The sequence below is a fragment of the Coturnix japonica genome, chromosome 3 (assembly GCF_001577835.2).
Source record: "Coturnix japonica isolate 7356 chromosome 3, Coturnix japonica 2.1, whole genome shotgun sequence".
NCBI classification, from domain to species: Eukaryota; Metazoa; Chordata; class Aves; order Galliformes; family Phasianidae; genus Coturnix; species Coturnix japonica.
In genome coordinates this window covers 18,356,403-18,378,519 of record NC_029518.1, presented here as the reverse complement: position 1 = coordinate 18,378,519, position 22,117 = coordinate 18,356,403, and the positions used below count along the sequence as shown (strand labels likewise).

At 41.9% G+C, this 22,117-nt stretch overlaps 1 protein-coding gene across 5 annotated transcripts in view; it reads left to right on the top strand.

The window, feature by feature from the left end:
• KCNK2 (potassium two pore domain channel subfamily K member 2) overlaps positions 1 to 22,117 on the top strand; it is a 168,003-nt gene that overhangs the window by 93,184 nt on the left and 52,702 nt on the right. For 4 of the 5 annotated variants that reach the window (XM_015857335.2, XM_032443321.1, XM_015857337.2 and 1 more), the window contains 2 exons: positions 5,747 to 6,057; positions 18,556 to 18,673. In XM_015857335.2, coding sequence (XP_015712821.1) covers positions 5,747 to 6,057; positions 18,556 to 18,673 — 429 coding nt within the window. Of the gene's footprint in view, positions 1 to 3,883; positions 4,205 to 5,746; positions 6,058 to 18,555; positions 18,674 to 22,117 lie in introns of those variants that run through there. The other variant, XM_015857338.2, reaches the window with a different exon arrangement.

Sequence of the window (22,117 nt, the reverse complement as noted above, 5' to 3'; positions counted from 1 at the left end):
CCTGTCAAGTCTATGCTTAGGTCTTCTACAGCTTTTACATGTATGAATATGCAATTGCTGTGTTTATCAAGTCACAGAGATTTCCTGTGCCTGCTCCCCTCTGCTGTGCCTGCTTTTAACATTTCAAAGCACTGAGCAGCTTCCCATAACTACTCTGTGAGTCATGTGGCCATCCCAAGCTCATGCCAAGAGATTTTTAGATGGCTTCTGATAGTCCTGTACTTTGTGAACCTCTCACATTAGTATGAAATAGATGAACCTTGGTCTTGTAAGCATTTAAGATTTTTTCTTTTAGTTTGCTAACATAAGCCTCTTTGGCACAGAAGTATGCCCATTTGCTTGCAATGCTGGAGCTCTGTGTTGTAACCCCTTTTATTACTTAATCTTGCCCATGTTAGCTGGTGGTATGCTTTGTCAGTAATACACTGAATGTGTATTAATGTGTGTTTGTTTAGAAAAGTTCAGGACTGGTACAGGTCTGACACCTCAAACTGTTTGAATGTCAGTTCCAAACTTGAGGTCAGAAAGGTCACCACAATATTCAAACTTGTGGTGTACATTACAATAAAAATATCAGAGGGTGTGACACTATGGATTAAATACTGGTGCTATATAAGGCATTAAAGACATGGGATTTGCCACATAGCATAGCTTTTGTTCTACATCACAGAAAGAAATACTTGATAGACTGGAAATTACCTGTCATTAGAAGTACCACATATGGACTGCTTGTATCACTAGTAGAAGTGAGAATACAAAGCCTAAGTTTTGTTTTGGGCTCCTCCGTTCAAGAAAGAAATCAAGGCCCTGGAGCATGTCCAGTGGAATGGTAATAAGGCTGGTAAAGAGCCTGGAATACAGGTCTTATGTGAAGAGGCTCAGGGAACTGGGATTGTTTAGTCTAGAGAAGAGGAGGCTTGGGGGAGACCTAATCATCCTCCACAGCTCTGTGAAAGGAGGTGGTGGTGAGGTGGGTATCAGCCTCTTCTCCCAGATAGCAGTGATAGGATGAGAGGGAATGGTGTCAAGTTGCACCAGGGGAGGTTCAGGTTGGATACAGAAAACTTTTCTTCTCAGAAGGAGTAGTGAGGCAGTGGCACAGGCTGCCCAGGGAGGTGGTGGAGTCACGGTCCCTAGAGGTGTTCAAGAAATGTTTAGATGTGGCACTGAGAGACGTGGTCAGTGGGCATGGTGGGGGTGTGTTAGAGTTGGACTAGGTGATCTTAGTGGTCTTTTCCAATCATTTTCTTACTGGGTCTGATCTTGTTCAACATCTTCATCAACGACCTTGATGAGGGGATAGTGACCACCCTCAGCAAGTTTGCTGATGACACGAAGTTGGGAGGATTGGCTGACATGCCTGAAGGCTGTGCTGCCATTCAGCACACATTCAGCCTGGACAGGCTGGAGAGCTGTGCAGTAAGAAACCGGATGAGGTTTAACAAAAGCAAGTGTAGAGTCTTGCACCTGGGTAGAAATAATTGCATGCACCAGTACAGGCTGGGAGAAGACCTGCTGGAGAGGAGCTCTGCTGAGAGGGACCTGGGCATCCTGGTGGACAACAGATTGACCATGAGCCAGCAGTGTGCCCTTGTAGCCAAAAAAGCCAATGGCATACTGGGGTGTATTAAAAAGAGCGTGTCCAGCAGGTCAAAGGAGGTGATCCTCCCCCTCTACTCTGCCCTTGTGAGGCCTCATCTGGAATATTGTGTCTAGTTCTGGGCTCCCCAGTACAAAAAAGACAGGGATCTCTTGGAAAGAGTCCAGCGGAGGGCCACAAAGATGGTGAAGGGCCTGGAGCATCTTCCCTGTGAGGAGAGACTTAGGGAACTGGGTCTGTTTAGCCTTGAGAAAAGAAGGCTGAGAGGGGACTTGATCCAGGTTTATAAATACCTGAGGTGTGGGAGCCATAGTGGCGAGGCTGGTCTCTTTTCAGTAGTGCGTGGGGACAGGGCTAGGGGTAATGGGATGAAAGTACAGCATAGGAAGTTCCGCACGAATGTGCAGAAGAACTTCTTTACGGTAAGGCTGACGGAGCACTGGAACAGGCTGCCAAGGGGGGTGGTGGAGTCTCCTTCTCTGGAGATATTTAAGACCCGCCTGGACGCCTACCTGTGTGACGTGGTTTAGGGAGCCTGCTATGGCAGGGGCGTTGGACTCGATGATCTCTAGAGGTCCCTTCCAACCCCTACAGTTCTGTGATTCTGTGATTCCAAATCCATTCTAAGCAAGCAGTGAGCTCTAGCTGAAGCCTGTCGCTTTGATCACGATGGGTAGAAAATACCAGCCTGTTCAAAGTAGATATTTGAGATGTTTCCTAGGTAATTAATTGCAATAATTACTTTCACAGGCCAGCTTTCAGCTGTTAGAGGTAGGGTACCAATACAGTTCTTCCTGGAGTACTTCTCTGCTGCTGCTCAAAATGGCTCCCACCGGCTTGGTCATATGCCTGAATTGAAGGCCTGACTCAAACTCTGCCAAAGCTGTTGGGAGGCTTCCCACTGCTTTCCAGTTGTAGGCAGTAAGTCTGACCCTTTCTCAACATTTAATAATAATTCCTCCACTCAAGGAAAAACAAAATTGTATTCCAAATATTTAGATTGCTAAAGAAAGGCATGTAGTAGTATTTTCCACAATATCTTACACAGACTCAGCTCAGTGTACAAGAAAAGGCTCATGCCTGTGTTCCCATAGGATGCTGGAAGAAATCTTATGGGATGATTCTTTTCCATGAGGTAGGACCAGAGAGTGTTTACATATGTTTGTGACTGAGACATCATTTTGCAAGAAGGGTGGAAGATAATGATCTATTTTTTTTTGTATAAAAAGAGTTCCAGCTTGAATCTCCAAGCTTCAGAGGTCTGGCTTCTGGTGCTGCTTGAGTGAATGAGTGTTAGGGTGTAGGAGAAGGAGTTTTGCTTATCTTCTGTTGCTGGAGGATTGGGGCGTGACTCAAGTCCTCCTTGTGATAGAGGGACCATTTACAGGGAGATTTCCTGGGCTATGCCCAGCACCCCGTTACTCAACGCATGCTCTTCTGGTTGTGCTGGCGGGACAGGGAGCAGGGGAAGGCTCTGTATGAGACAGACACACCTGTGGGTAGGCCAGGAGGGCTGGTGTGATTGATACTGTTAAAATGGGAGTCCCGAGGAACTCGGCATTGCACTCATTTATATCACGTCACATTTATACAGAGACGTGTTAAAATAAGTGGATTCTAAAGCGTTTGCTGATGGAGCTGCTGATTTGAGCAGGATTATAGCCCATTAAGCACCCGAAGAATGACTGCCTTTGGCTATTTTGCAGACACAACCTCCGGGCGTTAGATACTTGCAACCTACACTCATTTGTTACCATGACTAATTTTTATACCTGTTTGAGGAGACTTTTTAGAGAGCCGCGTTTAGAGGCATGTTTTGGGTCCTCCTGGTAAACGCTCTCCTGCCTTTTAGGTGAGTTCATCACCTCAATGTGCCACAGGGAGGATGCTTACATGTGATCGATGACCGGGAAGCGGAGATTTAGCTCTTGGCTAAAACCGAGGACAATTCAGGCATCTTGGTGCTGGAGTCCACGGCACAAGCAGCAGTTCCGATGCATCCACCGGGCTAAAATGGAAGCGGGTGTGGGGACGGCTGCCGCCCCAGGTTCCCCTCGTTACCTCCCGCAGAGCCCGATGACCGACCCGGACTTGGCGGAGGGGCGCCAGGGGTGCTGCCCCGCGGCTGGGTCCTCCCGCCGCCCTCCCCAGCGAAAGCTCCTCGGGTCCCCCTGCGGTGTCTGCCCTGCCTGCGGCGGGGTGGGGAGGGTGGATAGGGGGGGGGAACAGCCCCACAAAAGGGCTCGGGCCGCTCCGCACGCCCACGGACACACAGACAGGCGGGCACGCACGGACACACGCGCATGCACATACACCCGCTCACACGCATGCACACACGCGCGCACACACACACTCACGCCGCGATGTGCGATGCGCGATGCGCGGCGTGAGGCACCTCGCACGCCCCGGGGCCGGGGGGAGCCCGCGGGAGCCGCGCCGCCAGCCTGCCCGCCCCTGCCGCTGCCGAGCCAGCCGCCAGCCTCCTCCTCTCCCTCCTCTCCTTCTCCTCCTTCCTTTGTAATTTGCGCTAACTGTAGCTCCCCGAGCCCTGAAAAAATGCCTGCCCGTGGAGCGAGGAGAGGGCACCGGGTCGGTAAATAAGAAGTGAGTACGAGCACAATGGCGTGCCTCCCCGCTCCCAGCCCTGCGGATGCTGCATGCGCTTTGTACCTTGCCTGGCTGCCCTCCCCTCCTGCCCTCCCCGCTCCCGCTCCCGGTCCCTCGCCGCGCCTCGCCCCCGCCCCGCGGAGCATCCCCGGCCGCGGCGGCTCCTCGGGCGCCCAGCGCCGGTCACGGGGAACGGGCGACGGGGCCGGTGGCGGTGCCCGGTGCCCGCTCCTTTGTTCGCCGCGGCGGAGCCGGCCGGGAGGGAGCGGCATCGGCATCGGCACCGGCCCCGGGGCTCGGGGGTCGCCGGGGGACAGCGCCGGTGTCCCCCCTCCCGCCGGTGCCCGGCCCCACGGCAAGGCGTGGGGCGCGGGGGATGCTGTGTCCATTCCCAGATGGGTGAGGTTGGGGTGTCGGTGGGGGTACGCCCAGCCCCCGGGGTGGGCAGCGGTGTGCGGGGCGCTGCCTTCGGCTGTGAGCGGGATCGGGGTGAGCCGTCCGCTTTGGTGTGGGCAGGCTGTACGGTGCCCGGGGTCGCCTTGGCCTGGGCAGGGGGCTGTCTCGCTCTCCCGCGCCCCATTCCCTGCCCTGGGGTGCCCCTTGGTGTGGGTCAGGTCCCAACCCCGCAACGTCTCCTCCTGGCTTTACAGCTGGGCTCTTCCCACCGGCAGCGGAGAGCGGTGTTGCGGCCATTCGAAATGTAATTCCGAACAATTTAAATATAGCTTCTGCAGTCAGCTGCCGTGGCCATCATCCCACAGGAGACCTTAACCTGCACTTGATGTGGTGGATTTTTTTTAGTTCCTGTGTAGTTGCTGGTAGTCACATGAGTTATAGAGATACTCGATAACACACTCAGCTGCTCTTTTCCTAACCCTGTGGGTTTTTGTAGCTGTAAATAAAAATACACGCTTAACAAATGGTTGACTTTTCCTGTAAGTACACGTGTGTCTTACTGGTATTTTCTGAACGGTTTAATCAATACACAGTTAACACTCTACGGCCGGTATGAGGAGCGGCGTCTTGATTTTATGGTCTTATCTGGGGAGTTGCAAAGTGATCATGCAACTGCTGTAAGAGAGCTCCTGTTGGAGTGCAGGACGGACTAGGCACAAGAAAGAGGGATTTGTATTTTTCTGCTACTTCTGTAATGCTGAGGAAATACAGCCGGAAAGCTGCTTAGCAATGCTTAAGGCAGCGGAAGATGTAAAGAATCTCTGCAGTAAAATGCCACCTTACATGAATTTAAAGAGATGCAACAGGCATAGGGGAAATCCTGTATTTTGCAGGTGATTGAGTGTGATAAAGGGACATACATAGACACAGAAGGTATTGCAGATGTGTGCAAGTGTAAATGGATGATACTACTCAGAGCAGTGGTGTTGTAACAGTTTGGGATTTAAGTGAAAGATTCAACTCTGTAAGAACTGTGGCTGGAAGAAGCAGAATTCCTGCAGTCTCTTGGTGACAAGGGAGCTCGGTGAACATAAGTTGACCAGCCCCATAAAAATTAACTTTCTTTTTTTTCTGCTTTGTTAGTGGCGGCACCTGACTTGCTGGATCCCAAATCGGCCACTCAGAACTCCAAACCGAGGTTATCATTTTCTACCAAGCCTACCGTGCTCTCTTCACGGGAGGAAAGTGATTCGGCTATCAATGTTATGAAATGGAAGACAGTCTCAACAATTTTTCTGGTGGTAGTCGTGTATTTAATAATAGGAGCCACGGTGTTTAAAGCCCTGGAGCAGCCTCATGAAACCACCCAGAGAGCCACCATTGTGATTCAGAAGCAGACGTTCGTATCTCAGCATTCCTGTGTGAATGCGACAGAGCTTGATGAACTGATTCAGGTAATCCTTACAAAACCCTTGTCACTGTGCCTTAGAGGAGTGATATATGGCATGACTGCAGTGGTGCAGGGGGAAAACTCTCAGCCAAGCACCATGTTGGCCAAGCAGAGTAACAAGTGGTGAGACCAGGAGTTGAGCAATAGCGTTTTGATTCGAAGCCTCGTGGTGGAAAAGCTACTGCTATTTTTAGGTCCAGTGCACTTGGTAGACAGCCTTTTCATTGAACCTCCCATTATGGTAATTAAATGATTATTCATCAGCAATATATATAATTAATAGTTCACAAAGGAGTTGATTCGTGCCTTACTGGGTCTGTCAATATTTGAGAAGCCCAATTCAGAAGAAGAAAATATGCCGTCCATTGCCTTAAACGAGTTCTAATTTACCGTGATTGTATCAAGCTAGCTTTCCTCCAGCTGCATGTTTCTTTTTATTGATTCGGTTTAAGTACAGGAAAGCACTATGCACTTGCTGTTTTGATCTTAAATCTCAATTTTCTGCACTTCTTAAAGGCACATCCCCAACTGATGTTAATCAATGTGTTTCTACTAACAGAACTTTATCCTTGCAGGTCACCTGGCTCAGAATAATAGGAAACATTTATTTGCAGTAGTGCAGAACTAGATCAAGAGCCTCATGAAGCCCCTTCCCACTTAAATCCTAGGTATCCATATACTGATGGCTCTCCAGTGGCTCTGCATGGATCAGAGAGGGGTGGCCAAAAATTCCAGCAGTGGGAAGATGAAATGAACAGCCAAAGGTTGACCAGCATCACTCCCTTTGTTCACTGGGAGATGTCTGGAGAGATGGGAAAGGGGAGAGCAGAATGGGCTGAGAGACACCCAGGTGCTGCAGAACGTGCCGGTGGCCTGTGCAGCACAGCCTTTCAGAGGTGGATTTTAACAGCAGATCTGGCTGGGAGTTTAGAATTGGAGTTTAGCCACATAGACCAATTTGCCTTGAATGTAGATTTATCCAAAAGTGGAACCTTTTAAAGGACTACCCAGCAATTCCTATCTCTATGTGCCCTGAGTAGGCATGCCTGAGGAGGTGCTCTTGGTATGAAACGGTTTTGATGCTGTGTAATAAATACGTTTCAGTGGTTTTACCAGCAGAATGTGAGCTAATCTTACAAAGAGATACACACACACTGATTAAAAATAACGTCTTGTAGCAAGCACAAATATCCCATATGAAATTTTTAGGTCAGATTCAGCACTGGTGGAGATAAAAATAGAAATAGTGAAGCGATATTATCTTACATCATCTACGAGATGATCCTCAAGGCAAAAAATGTTGAAATTTGCTCTGGAGTACTTAGATATTTTAGCATTAATAATTCCCTACCCAGCAGCACAGATTGGTAGTAGAAAACCACTTCATCAGCATTCAAAGTCCATTTGATGTTCTGTGTAAAATCAATGTGAGTTTTAAGCATGGTTATCAGTGCACGGATACCCATAACGGAATTAGTTCCCTTCTTAGCTACTGTGGCCGAGAAAGACAGAATCCTTTGAGGCCCAGTGGGGGACACAGCCTCCCACATGTGGACACAAAGAGGTTTTTTTGGGAAGAACTTGCTCCTGCTCACTGATGAGGTAAATGAAAAACTTCATTTCTCCTTGTTCCATTCTGCTGATCAGACCCCTCCTCAGTGCTATAAAGACCTGGGCATGGAGGTAGGAAGGTGCTGGAAATTGGATTACCCAAAACAAAATAGGAAATCTGTGCTAAAGCAGCATCTCAAATCAATTTTTCCCAGCCAAGGCAGCTACCATTACCATGGGGGTCAAATTTCTTCCCACTTTGTCACAGAAGCTAAATTGCTGGATTTCTATTTCCCTGAGCTAATATCTCACTGTTAGTATAGGATAACGCAGTGATTCCTCAGTTTACATTGAATGTGTTCATGATTAACAATAAATAACGTGTGAGGAAAAATAAGTGATATCTAAACCTGTATCTTACAAAAAGAAAATAACAAAGCTTACAGGTTATAATGTCTTCTTTAATCAAGTATTTACCCAAAGTCAAACTATAATGAAGTTCATTATAAACTATACCTTTCAAACTTTACGTTCTGGGAACTCAGGAACTAGTTTGTGCTTGTCATTGCTCGCTGCTTATCATACAAGACTTTTTTGGTCCTCACAATTCTGGATCTGCCACTTAACCCATCTGAGCATCCCAAGACTCCTAATGGACAGTACAGTGTGTGGTGGCTTAGCCAGGTGAGCAAGTTGGGAGAGCTACTTTGAGAGCAAATTCAGCCAAAAGCATTTATGCAAGTGGGATGAAAACCCAGTTCACAAGCAGACCAGGGCCATCTCCTTTCCATCATCTTTGCTAAAATCTTCCCTTTACCCCAGAGCTGATTATGGCACATAAGGTTGTGAGTTTTCAGAAATGCAGGAGGACAGGGAGTTTTCACTTCCTGTATTCTCCATCCTTCGTTGGTTTTTTTTTTTGTTTTTTTTTTTTGTTGTTGTTGTTGTTGTTGTTGTTGTTGTTTTTTTCAGTGGTAACCCAAATCCTTCCTGCCTCAGCAATATATTCTATTGCATATATCCCAGCCCATGGAGCTTTACTGCTTGGGTTTTGATTTCCCGAAACACTATGTTTTCACACTGATTATGTGGCTTCTCTACGTGTACTCAGTAGAAATTATACTTCCATATTATTGATATACCTATGAAACATGAGGCAATGGAGAGCTGCTGTGCAGCCCACAGAAACAATCAAAGAGAATGAAATAGAATGTTCTGCTGATGACGGGCAAGCAACTTCAACTACCTCACAAAGTGACCTGGAATTCCCTTTTAACTTTTGGGAGGCCAGCCTAGTACAGCAGCTTTGTGCATCTGTTGCCAAAGAGGTGGTCTTCATGACCTTCTCCTTCTCTCATTTCCACGGTCTTGTGCTGCAAATCTCTTTCAGTGCAAATTGCTTCAGTTCCTTACTGCCTCACTGTAATAGAATACACCTGAACTGAACAGCAGCAGTGTGTGACCCTGAGACCTGATTTCCAAAACATTTATATATATATATATATATATATTTTTTTTTTTTTTTGGGTGTACTTCACAAACACTTCCATTTAGTTCTTGCCTTAAAACATGCACAAGCCAGGTTGAGGATGTCTGGATGTCTGTACACATAAAAGCCCATTTTTTTAGACAATTTCAATGCCTTTTGCTGCAGCCTGAAGCCAATATTAACAGTATTAAGTGGATCACTGTGCTGTGCACAGCTTGGTAGTGCACAGTGTTAAGTAGTACTGCACCTATAATCTACTGCTAAATGAATATCCAATGGTGGAATCTTGTGGACACACAAACATTGCCTGGGTGAGTCTGATTCTTGTCAACAGATCAGCAAGCTTTGTGTTAAATGTGGATTTCTCAAATTTCAGCTGGAAGGTCTTGAAGGGGTCTCAGTTAACAAAGAGGGAAATGTTGGTTTGTTGTAGGTTATGTATCGTATCTCACCCATTATAAAGCCGTGAAAGAGGATTTGACCAGAGATGTGGCTACTGTTCCTTCTTCTGGAAGAACTCTTGTTAATTTTCATGGATGTTTTTTTAATGTCTCTATCCATGCCTACTCACAGCTTGGTCCTGACATGCAGTGCAGGTGACAGAATAAATCTGATTTTTTTCACATCTCTGTTGGAACAGGTTTTTTTTCCTCATCAGTGAGTTTTTGTGTCAGAAGCTGATAGAAACCTGGGAGTAAGCCAAAGAACAATAGGAATTAGAGAATGAAAAAGAAAATCTGAGTTGAGCAGTTATATCGTTAACTATTTCATTCTGGTTTCAGTTCTTTTTTAGTGTGTGGACTGTTTCCTCTGCTAAACTTACTACTAAACTTTCAAATCTATTGGAGCCATTTTCAAACTCAGATGCACAAAGTACTACCAAGTACCTGGAAGAATCTCCTGCTGTGTTCAAGCACCTGTGCATAGCAGCCACCCTGTGTGTGTATATATCTGCTTAGTTCATGATGTGCTTTGGGGCTAAGAGCTGGTCTCTGGGGACAGGTGAGCTGGACTGAAGTTTGTATCCAACAGCTTTGTAAAAATGCCATTCCTGCTGGTTCATACATCTTATTCCCCCTCTGAATTTGCTGCCCTCTTAGAAATCATGTTTTTGCTAGGAGAAATAATGTTTTTACTATGACTAGTACCGTGTAGTGTGGGCTGGGCTGTCCTGGGAAGAGACAAGTCCTCCTGCCAAAAAGAAAGCTGACTGGAAAACAAGAAAAGAGCTTTTTATGTGCGTAACAGCTAATTATGTATTACTCAGCAATTACCTGGTTTAGTGTTGGCCTTTATAAACCAAAACGAAAAAAAATCCACTTACCCCCCAAGCATCTGATTGTGCTTTGTATTATCATTAAAAAAAAAAAAAAAAGAGGAAATTAGGGAAATTTCAGTTGCATTATCTTAATTACCTAAAGTGTCCTAAGAAGCTGGTGTGAATTATTTTAGATATTAGTTACTTCTCGATCTTAATTAATGATTTAATTAATTAAATAATTTCTAAATCCAAACAAGTTTTCAGAATGCTGCACCAAATTGTTCCAGCAGTAGAGGACTTTGCAAAGTTTAAATCCAACCCCTTTTGGAGTATGTGGCTTCCTCTGAAAACTGAATGCCCACAAAAATGTTCTTACATTTTTAGAAGAAAAAAAATAATTAGTGAGCTACCAGGAGTAGCTGTATTGACCTATATCCCTCAAGTTGTTCAATTTGGGTTCTGCATGGACTCTGTGGTTAACGTGAGAAAGAAGCTCTCTGGGCCAGTGTCCATACTGTTGTGCTCCTTGACTACTTATATTCTGTATTTGCACATGCTAAATTCTCTGTTTACTTTCTATTTGTCTTTTAGGCTGTAAAGAAACTGAAATGTCTTTTCTCTTTCTCTCCCTGGAGGAAATATATTTTTTCCTTTATCTCTCTGGAGGAAAGCCTAACGCAGTTATGAATGACACGCAAGCTGCATTCCTTTCGTCACCAAAATGCCATCATGGCTTGTGACATGACTGATTTATTGTTAAAAATATTTTACTTCAAAATATGTATGTTCTGTGACTTCATTTTTGAAGTTTGGAGTAGCTTGAATATACTTTTCACTACAGTGCACCTCCACCAGTAGCTGATACTAAATCTTTTTCATAGGGTCTTTTACAACTTGCATTTTAGCCCCAAGAAACTAATATAGCTGCATCCTCAGAAGCATGTTGTTTTATTTCAGCCAGCTGAGCTCCTTGAGCCACAACCTCTCAGATCACATAGAAAACCATTAAAATAAATAAATGTAAATCCTTCTTTCTTTCCCAGAGACTAGAAGCTTTTTGAGCTACCTGTATAATTTTTTTAGAGATAACAAGTCAAAGATATGCAAAGATTTTGTTTTCAGCTTAATCTGACATTTATTTATACAAATTTTAAACCTATTAGCTAGACCTATTAAGCTTGAGTGAAATTTTATTCCTTCTTTGAGTCACAGTGTTGACAGACATTCTCAGTCCTGTGGGCTGCAGACGACTGTGGGTCTCTGTGCAGGAAATTTTGGAGGGAGTCTGGCATACACCAACTCAAACCTTAAATATACTTGGTCTCTGTCTTTTGCAAATCCTTCTGGTCTCTCCAAAAGGGAGCAGGAACCATCCCATCTTTATCTGGATCCTGGTCTGCAAAGAAGCAGGTGCTCGTCCTTCATAAGCCTTAGAGCTTTGGAAAGATTGACAGATTGGCATAAAAGAAGCTGATATTACAGTGAATTTTATTTAGCTGGGGATCCAAAATACCATTGCATCAGTTTTTGTGTTTGTTTGTTGTTGTTTTTTAAATGTACAAGGCCATGTTACTGCATTCTGAACATGAAGCTTATGTCAAATTACAAATACCAGTCCCAGAGCTGCCTGCTAATGGTATTAATGAAGTAACATGAAATTAATGACTTTTAAAGCAATTAAAACATGAGGTGCATGAGGTGACTCAACAGTTCCCATACACCCTGCTAGTCAGTTTTCACCCCAGGACATCCTGCCTGTTTCTCTGTCATCAGAGAAAAGTATTCAGGAAGTATTGTTTCCTTACTAATAGGGCCCATAAGCTGTCCCCAAGTCATGACACTAGAGAGGAACATTTATTTAATCAAAGACATTCTAGAGGCACCTGTGATCCCAGCCTCATCCAGACCTGCCCTGCTCAGATATCCACCTGCTGTGATTGAGTCTCATTACAAAAAAAGCAGGTCAGCTGTAGAGCTCCCAGGGTGTGGGTATGTCCTGCTCTGGATTTCTCCAGTTCCTGCTGTCCTCTTCCAGGTGGATCTCTATCTCTGCTCTCTGTACTGAGGGACATTTTTAGTGGGGAAATACTGGTGGTAGGTGAATGGTTAGACTGGGTGATGTTGGAGGTCTTTTCCAACCTTGTTGATTCTGTGATTGTATCATTCTCTCAGTTCACAGAGTGGGGGAATTTTTGCCTGACTTTCTGTTGCCTTGGGACCATTCCCATTTTATCATGCTGATAGGATAGATCCCTCTTCTGTAGCTACTTTCTTCATGCTCATTAAACCTAAGGGAAATTTTTAAGCACATGCTCTTTACCCTTCATGAGTTTTAGTGCAATACGGATTTCTGGAAGAATAATAAATAGATTCTAACCATCTTTGTTACTTCTCTGTTTGAGCACGGTGGTTTGGGCTCTTGAATGATATATTTAGTTCAGAGGAACAGTTTTCCAGGACCCAGAACCCAGCTAGCTTGAGTGCATCTGAATGACAGCTTTTGTCTTAGAGAGGGTGGCAGCTATGACTCACTGGTAAGTCAATTTTCCTGAGCAGCTGTCTGAATAATTCTTCCTGTCTTTAATCTCAAGATGCAAAGTAAGATCTTCATCTCAAAATGTGTTCATATAACATACGTGTATATATAAATGTGTACACACACACAACATTTATCAATATCTTTCTGCATATTTTTAGCTCAAGAAGACTGTGAACTTGGGGTGAAAAGAGCTGTTTGACATGCTGAGCACTCCAGTGCAGATTACAATCATATGTTAGATGGATGAAAAGAATATGTGCAGTCATAGAATTACAATACAAACATCATTGTAGTTTCTTTAAAAAGTAGTGCTCAAAAGCATAGTCTTTGAGAGAGTGAGAGTCATTTTCTAAGGATTAAAAGCATCCTAATGTGCCTCTGAACAAACATCTGGGGTTTCTATCCTCTGCAAACCAAAGGTGAAGTGTGAAGGCAGGACCTGGGAAGTAGCTGGGCAGGATGAGATGTTTGGCTACAAGGGAGAGAGAAGGAGCGCTCTTGTCTAAGTGTAGGACAGCAAAGGAAGAAATTCGGGAGAAGAAGTGAATTTCCAAAAACTCTGAGGCTTTTTTGACATTTTGACACTGCTTGTTGAATGATTCCCAGGAAGCACAGGCCAAATCCTGACAACCTGGTAACAGAAGAGAGCATGCTCTGTCTTTTTTCAGCAGCATACTTCGCAGTGAACCTATTTTCATTTTTGGAAAGAAAGTCTGAAAGTAATGTATGGATTTTGTTACATCATTTCAGAAAAGTGAGGTGACTGCAGCCTGGTACAAAAGCATGCATTCAGTGCCTAATGGAGGACAAGAAGGATGGCTGGTTGGAGATATGCTTATTTCTGTGGGAGACAACCAGAGGCTGTCTTCCTCAGTTTATAAACCTCTCTGTATTTTTTGTACTGAGGACCCCAGTGTAGATGGTGTTGTTCCATCACCAACATACTTGTTTTTGTCTTTCATCTCCATTGACTCCTTGTGGGGTCGGAGGAGCAGAGGTTGAAAACCCTGACCTAGGAGGATTGTCTTCTATTTCCCCCCTCCTCCGCCCCCTCCAAACAGCTCTTTTTGAAAGCCTGATTTCTGTGATAAACTGCAAGGGTAGGTCAGTGTGGTCTCAGTGGATAGCTTTCTGCTTGAATAAATCATTATGTGACAACACAAAACTGCACAATATATTTACCAGAAAGTGTTTCTAAATTATATGGGAAACTGGCATTGAATTAAAATCAAATTCTGTGTTGTTGCTCTCATTTTCCCAATGCTCCAATTTCAAGCAAAACAGCACAGGGCGAATACAAGCTTTATGTGTGTATGTAGCTCAGATCCAGTGTTTGAAAGTAGAGTAGAAGCCTGGCCCATCCACTCTGCACTCAAAAATCTCTCTTCTCTCTGGTGTTCTACTAAAGCTTATGCCTGGATAGAGGTGTAGAGCCAGGTAGTTTGGATGTAGCAAGAGTTAATACCTGAATGCACCTCATGCCTATGCTTCAGATACAGTACAGAGCAAGCCTAAAGAGCCATATGATTTAAAAAAAAAAAAAAAATTGGAATTAATTTCCTAAAGTTTTTGAGATACTTAGATACTCAGTTTTTTACTGTCAAAAAACAAACAAAAAAGCACTATATTTCACAATTGTGATGACAAATAAAAGCAAGTGGTGAAAACACTAATACATTTATGGAAAATATATGATATTATTAAAATGACTGCACATAGAGACCTTGATTGCATGCTGTGTGCTGAGGGACCCCTCCTCCGCTCAGTCCTCAGGCAATTCATAGAAAACCACTGGTAGACTCATACACTCAGGGAAGGCAAAGCAAGTGAAAGAGTCTTTATGGCGTAAGAATGAAAACTGTCCATATTCCTGTCACAAAGGTAAGTGGTTCTGTAGTGCTGAAGTGAAACTGAGATTTAAGTCAGAATTTAGTTTGCACAGTGAATGATAATAAGAAAAACTAGAAAAATTGCCTCTATGTCTGTCACTGAACTATACTGTTGTAAAGAAGAAATTCTTGTGTTAAGATCATGTAAAATGTTTGTTGGCTACAGCCTGATATAAATGTAAAGATTATGCAGTTTTCATGATTCTGACTGTTCCAAGATTGAAAATACAGAGTTACTTGTGCTGCTGTATGTGCTAGGATATTCCATAGTCATGCCAAACTTGTGACAAATAAAATGGTTGTGTTTGCTCCAGTAGTAAGGCAACTGTGAGGAGAGAATAAAAATGACAGAGAAAAGTGGATCTAGCAGTACTGAATATAAGTAATAGGATGCTTTTTAAGCCTGGAGGATGAGATCCTGGCCCTCAGTGAATTCAGCAGAAAACAACTGTGTGAGGCTGAATTTTTGTTCCAGGATAAGGAAATGTTGATATCCAATTGTCCAGCTATGTTTGTGCCAGCAATGTTATTTAGTCAAAAAGAAGACGCTGCTCTGACATGCGCACAGGTCAGGGTATTTTCTTTAACATTATGCTTAAGAATAGTCTTTGATAAGAAGGACCTGTTTGCAGGAACTGACCAAACTAAGAAGGAAAGATAGCCTCCTGTCCAAAGACTTTATGAGATAGTGTTATTGATCACTGTAAACCTGTGACCTTGTTGCTTTCAAGCCTGTCATCCTTGTTAGCAAGGATGACTTATGGATGACTGTGAAGAAATGTAATGAAGTGGCTTTGTTAATATTTAAGGCTGGCTTCTCCCAAACACAGGAACCATGGAGGAGAAAGCTTAATAGTGTGTGTTTGGAAACTTAACAACCAGATGATGAAGAAGGCATCATCTGTCCTTTCCACACTAAAACTGTGTTTAAAACTGTGCATGAGTAAGGCTGATGAGACATAATGACAATAAAGAACTACTGATATAGAAGATTCAATAAGCTTATTTAAATGGGTAAATAATTTGTTTAAAAAGAAACAGTTTTTAACTCGGAGAAAAGGCAGGCGATGGGTCTATAAGATAGTAAATTTCTTTGATTAGACAAATAAGAAATTTCAATTCAGTATTTCTCATAGCGTAAGAACTTTATACAATTATGATGAAATACAAAATAATCTTGAAGAGGAAGTGTTTGGTTGTTTTATTTTTTCAACAATCCAGGAGCAAATTGCTGAACTCATTGTCACAGTGTGTCTTGGCTACCAAAACACATGCAGACTCCAAAAGTAGTGAAATTTGTGGTAAGACAATCCATCCTGAACAATCTGAATACCATGCAGCCTCCCACTCAAAGTTCCTAAAGGTGCCGGTCAGAAGTTGTGTGAAGAGAAAGTGTCTCTTTCCTGCTTGCCCTGACTCTACACTCTTTGTGTAATTAGTTGTTGGCTGAAATCAGAGACATACTAGTGGCTAATTGTCTTTTGTAGCCATCTGTTGTGTTTTGTTAGGACAAACCCAACAGAGCAGTTTTGGGTTGTTTCTTTTTTCTTGGAATTCTGTAGTTGTAGTATACTGCAGTCAGGAAATGCATAGCTGTATTGGATCTTTGAGCGCTTTGATGAGCTCGCCTTTTGTAGAGAAGTCATTGATGTTGTTTGGCTTCAAAACTTACGGTGATGATATAAAGATCTGAAAAAAAAAATTACATCTGGAACTGTATAAAAATTGGTCTTCTTAGACTGACTAAACAGGTGCTTTGCTCTGTATAGGGCATTCACACAGTATGATAAACTGTAATAAAACACGAATGGTCTTATAAAATGATGTTGATCCAGCACTTTACCAGATGATGTCCTCACGGGAGAGCATGTTCCCACTTGCAGGTTAAAGGGATTTATGATGAAAATTCTTAGTTCTCTAAAATGAAACAATACTCAAAATGTATTCAGTAGGCTTCATAATGTAGCACACTGGGGTACGTAAGTCAAAGGAATATCTGTATTATGTGAATTCCAAAATCAATATAAGGGCTAGTTTCCGTATGGGGCTTAATCTGATATGTCTCTTTCTAAACTAATGTAAGCACTTGTCAGTACTTATATTTGCCAAGTCGTATGTAATGTACAAACACGGAAGAAGCATTTTTCCTCAAACCCAAATTAAAATTAAACTCTCTTCACCTTCCCTCCCCCCGTTCTTTTCTTCTTCCTCAGTAGGAATGAATATTCCTCATTTTGGATGTCTTGCTTTCTTGTATTTTAAAGCATTTTAAAATGAATAGTTGAAGGTATAGATGGTTAACACAATGCAAATTCTATGCCAAGTTACTGACTGACTGTGTCACTTGACTTGTCAATTTTCTGCTGACACCCTGGGTGCTGAAAATGGCAGTGGCATCCTCGTGGTTTCAGGGATGGCTGCTTTGTGCATCTGAGCTTTGGCAATGGCAAACTGGAAGCGGTGGATTTTGGTTGAGATCCAGTCATAGAAAATCAATGGCCTGGGGATCCCAGCACTATTATTTTGTCATGTCTGTCCACACCAACTGACTTGCACGAGCACTGTTTAGAGACAAAAATAATTTAATTGGCAAAATATTGATATATTTTGTGATTGAAAAGATTGTTAGTTCTGCAAGACAGTCTTCCTCCAAAATAATCAAACAATTTCAGAGGGCTTCACTCAAAGCAGTATCAGAAACCAGAACAGTGGGGTTTCTGCCCACACAGAAAACCATTCTGGTCTACCCTGTTGCTGAATGCCTTTATCTGCAAAGTTATTTTTGGACAACTCACCAAGATGAAGCTATCTGTTAGTGAAAATGTTCATTTTAGCTTTGCAGAATTGCTTCCTGTGATGTTCTTTTGTTGAACGCCAATTATTATTACAACAATCATAATTATGAAAGAAACCCCCTTTTAAATATTTATTGCAAGTTTAAAAATGTGTTTTCTTGACGTGTGGTGTTTAACTCAATTGCTGGTGTCTACCTACAACGGAGATAAGACTACACGGGAATCCTCTTGTGTGAAAATAGTGTACAGTAGGTGACATCGCCAGTGTAGAAAATGTTTCATATTTCTCAAGATTCTGAAAATGCCATAAATGTCCTGCTTGCTCATTTCAGCTGCTGGAACTGACTTTTTCAAGAACAATATTTATGAAGTATGTAGTTGTTTAAGCTTAGAGATATACGTGTTTGGTACTTGACCGTGGATTTGCAACTGATACAGGGGCGGTTTTATCACTATAGCTGTAATTATACACCTTTCATTACTGAATTGTCTATTTTAAAGAAATATTTTAATTACTTAGAGTTCATTTGATCCAAAATAATGCATGGTGATTTTTTTCTTCTTGGAGTTCTAAAATGATTGTCTTTTAAAAAATAAATTTGCTTTCCTAACTCAATAGATGAATATTTTGGGAAATGTAATTGTAAATTTTTGTCTAATGCACATTTTTCTTCATTAAAATGTTACACCAGTAAAAATAATCGTGTTTGTCACGCAGTTAACATGACTCTTGTAGACTGTGTGGGTATTGTGTTCATTTTGCCTTAGTACTGTAGAGCTCACAGCTCTGCAGCTCACTAACGTGCTCAAGTGTGTATTCTGAGCAATAAATCCTAGCCTGAGTGATAAAACTTGAGCAACCCAACACTTGTCTTTTTGTGGTTTATTGCTGGGGTTAAATAAATTACTTATCTTAATGTAATGTATATTAATATCAATGTTTCATGAATATTGACAAAAATCTTTTTAAACTTGCAGCAAGTAGTGGCAGCAATAAATGCAGGAATCATACCTTTAGGAAACACATCTACTCAGATCAGTCACTGGGACTTGGGAAGTTCCTTCTTCTTTGCTGGCACTGTTATAACCACCATAGGTAGGACACAGCTTATTACCTTTTTATAGTAAATGAGCTGAATCTCTTTTGATTTCCATTGTGTGCATATATTTGTCAATGGTATATTTTCCAAATACTAAATTTTATTTATTAATTTATTTTAAACTAGAGTTCTTTTTTTAGCTTCAGGTGCAGATGTGAGAGCTGTCTTTAAGGATCCCTAGCTGAGTAAATTGTTCTGCAATAGAAGACAAATGTAGGTTTCTGTGAGGTGATTAGAAGAGGCTGTGGAAACATTTTCTGTGGGGAATTTGGTCAACTGTGTAATCATAAGTGTTAAATAGGGCGTGATTTAAAGCACATGTGCATTAAACCTTGACTGAGATGTACAGAATTTCAAGTCTGTTTCCAACTCTGTGTCATTTTCTCTAAGTTTTGAATAAGATGACAACATGGTAAGGATTCAGTTCAACTTATTCTGTTATGAACACTGTGTTGGTGGGCAGATTCACATTTAGAAGCTTACTTTGAGGCTTCTGCTGCATTTGGGAAGCTGTAGGGTGATTTGTCCATGTTCACAAGCCTATTGAGTTTTCTGCATCCTTTCTGCACAAAAGCATCGCTGTCCCTCTGGGCAGGTGTGAGCAGAACAGCATTTGACCTTTCAGTTTCTTCCCCTTGACTAAAATATAGTGCACATGGTAAATAGTTCAAAGATGCAGTGTAGCTCCCAAGTCATTGGATGGGCACCCAGAATGGGGACTGGACATTTGAGGAAGAAATCAGATGAGAAAATTTGAGATCTGTGTGGCTAGAGTAATGTGCAATTTTCATGTTGTTGTAAATATTATACATGTTCTTTTTACATCCTTTTGTTTCTTCTTTATATACAAATGCATATGTACTGTATTTTTGTGGCTGTTTATATGCATACATATATAAAATGTGTAAATCTTGCGAGTAGGTGTAATATCTTTTCACATACAGAGTAACTAAGCCACGGTTTAGTGACAGCATAGAGTACATCTCTGACCTTACTGAGGTTACCAGCTGATTGTAAATATTGAAAAATGTAATTTTATCCAGTTAAAATATAAAGGAAAGCAAAAGCCTTGAAGGCGTATCTTTACAATCAATCTCATTACCGTCTTCTGACAGTGTGAAGCTTGATGTTGTAAATTTATTTTCTATTTTAAAACTGCGTGCTTATCAAAACTGGCAATACATTTTGCAGTTCATTGTGGTTTATTTCTAGATTACTTACTTCTTACTCATTAGGATATTTTAATTAGAGCGCGTCATTACAAGTGTCCATGGTCCCATAGAAAGTGCTTAATGTTGTTTGCAGTTGTGGATAGGAATAAAAAAATATGAAAAATGTTCAGGGACTTGATTAATTCAAAACATTGTTTTAAAGCAGTGGAACATTTTGTTTCACATTTTATTTCATTTCTAAATAAAACTTTAAGGTCTTTCTAAGTCAAAATGTTTCCTGATTTAATTTATTGAACTGATTCTACCAAAACATGTGTGAGTCCTGTGTGGAGAGAGGGCCATCTGTAAATGGATCCAGCCCAGCCCTGTGATCCACAGTCCTCAGGAGACAAGATAACCCAATAGGAAATACGTTTGAAAATTAATATTTCAGGTCATTTCTTCAAACCAGAGTAGTCAGAATCAGGTCACACTGCGCAACTGTAAATATGTATTTCAGGTTTTGTAATTGAAAACATAAGAAAATCTAGGAAAAAGCTTTCTGAGAAATATTTAGTCTTTGGAGCAGCAGTGCTTTTCATCGGGAAGCCTTCTGAGGGGAGGTCCTGATCAGGTGCAATTTGGGGATTTTATTCTTAGGATCTCTGGACTCTGTGTGTACACTACAGCTGTAACAGTTTGGCATTGTCTTGCTGCTGTGAGCCATCTTCCTGGAGGTTCAGAGGGCTCGTGCTATGACAGAAAAATGCAGCTGTCATGAAAAGCCTTTGGAATTGTGGATCTCCCAGGAAAACAGCAACAAGCCTAACAATTGACTGTGCTTTCCCTTACTCTTTACATTATGACATGTCATCAACTGCTTTTGTGTTCAGAACATGATCTTTTCATATCTGAGTAACCTTTTGAATGTGAAGGCATTCCTTCCAACTTGGGGGCATATGGTGATCCTGCAACTTGATATTTGAAATTCTCCAGAGTTTAAAAATGCAGTTTATGAGCATCTCTAGAGTATTGCCATGAGCTTCAGTCTAACGCTACAGATATTCTCTATGAACCAGGACACAACCTTGTAAATTCATGAAACAACAGAAATAATTTGTAAAAGTGATTTATAAATATGAATGAAATCTATAAAAACGATGTCCTTTAGACTGAATGCCTCAAATAAGTACTTGAATAGAAAAAATAAATTGCTACTGTTCACAGAAAATGATAACTTTCCAGTGTTGCAGCAGATTCTCTGCTTTTCTAAACCTCTTATTATTATGATTTTTCTGTAGACCACACTCCTCCTGCTGATATCTCAGGATCCAAGGAATTTCAGTGAAACCAGTAATTTCTTTATGGATTATATTTTTTCCAAGCCCTTCTTCAATGATAGCACCACTTGCATCCCCATGATGTTTGATTCCTGGGGGGAGAGAATCGCAAATAGAACTTTAGCATTTACCTAAGCAATAAGTTATTGTTTTACTGTTATTATCGTATCATAGCAATTGTAAGCATTTAGGTGAAAAATATTGACCATGTATTTTGATGGCTGTTGGAAGCAGTCCAGAGTTGTCTGTCCTTTCTGCTCTGGATCTCCTGTGGGCTGCCAAAAGGCTCTTGGGTGGTGACTTGCTATTTGCTGAGAGTCAAAGCCAGATAACAAATGCAGAAGTAACAATGGCAAAAGCAAGAAATGATTAGATGTTGTATTGAGGGATGTGGTTTAGTAGGAAATACTGGTGATGGGTGGGTGGTTGGACTGGATGATCTTAGAGGTCTTTTCCAACACTGGTGATTCTGTGAATGTTACTGGATGTTTCCAAAGACGTGGATTTAGTTGAGAGGTCAGAGTCAGACAGTGTCACATGACACTACTTAGTAGAGAAGATGCTTGATAGCTTTTTATACTGAGTTTCAGTAGTCTGGTTTTGGCTTTGCGTTTGCTTCTGTGGAACAGCTTAAGACTTGTTTCATGAAGTGACCAGGCTGGCTATGGGTTTTGTTTACTTAGATGTTTTCTCTTGTGATTGTGTTTCTAGAACAAATATGGCTCATCTTGACAAAGAAATGGTAAGCCATGTGATTACTCTGTGTGTATGGAGCACTTTTAGATAGCCCTTAATCGGGGAAAGAGTAACAACGGATAATAGGAATACTGACATTGTTTATGAAATACATTATTGCATTGTTCTTTGGGATTCTGCACATGCTGCTAAATGCAAAAGATACTTTTATTTTTTTCTACCAAAAAGTGCCTATATTATTTGGACCAAATGT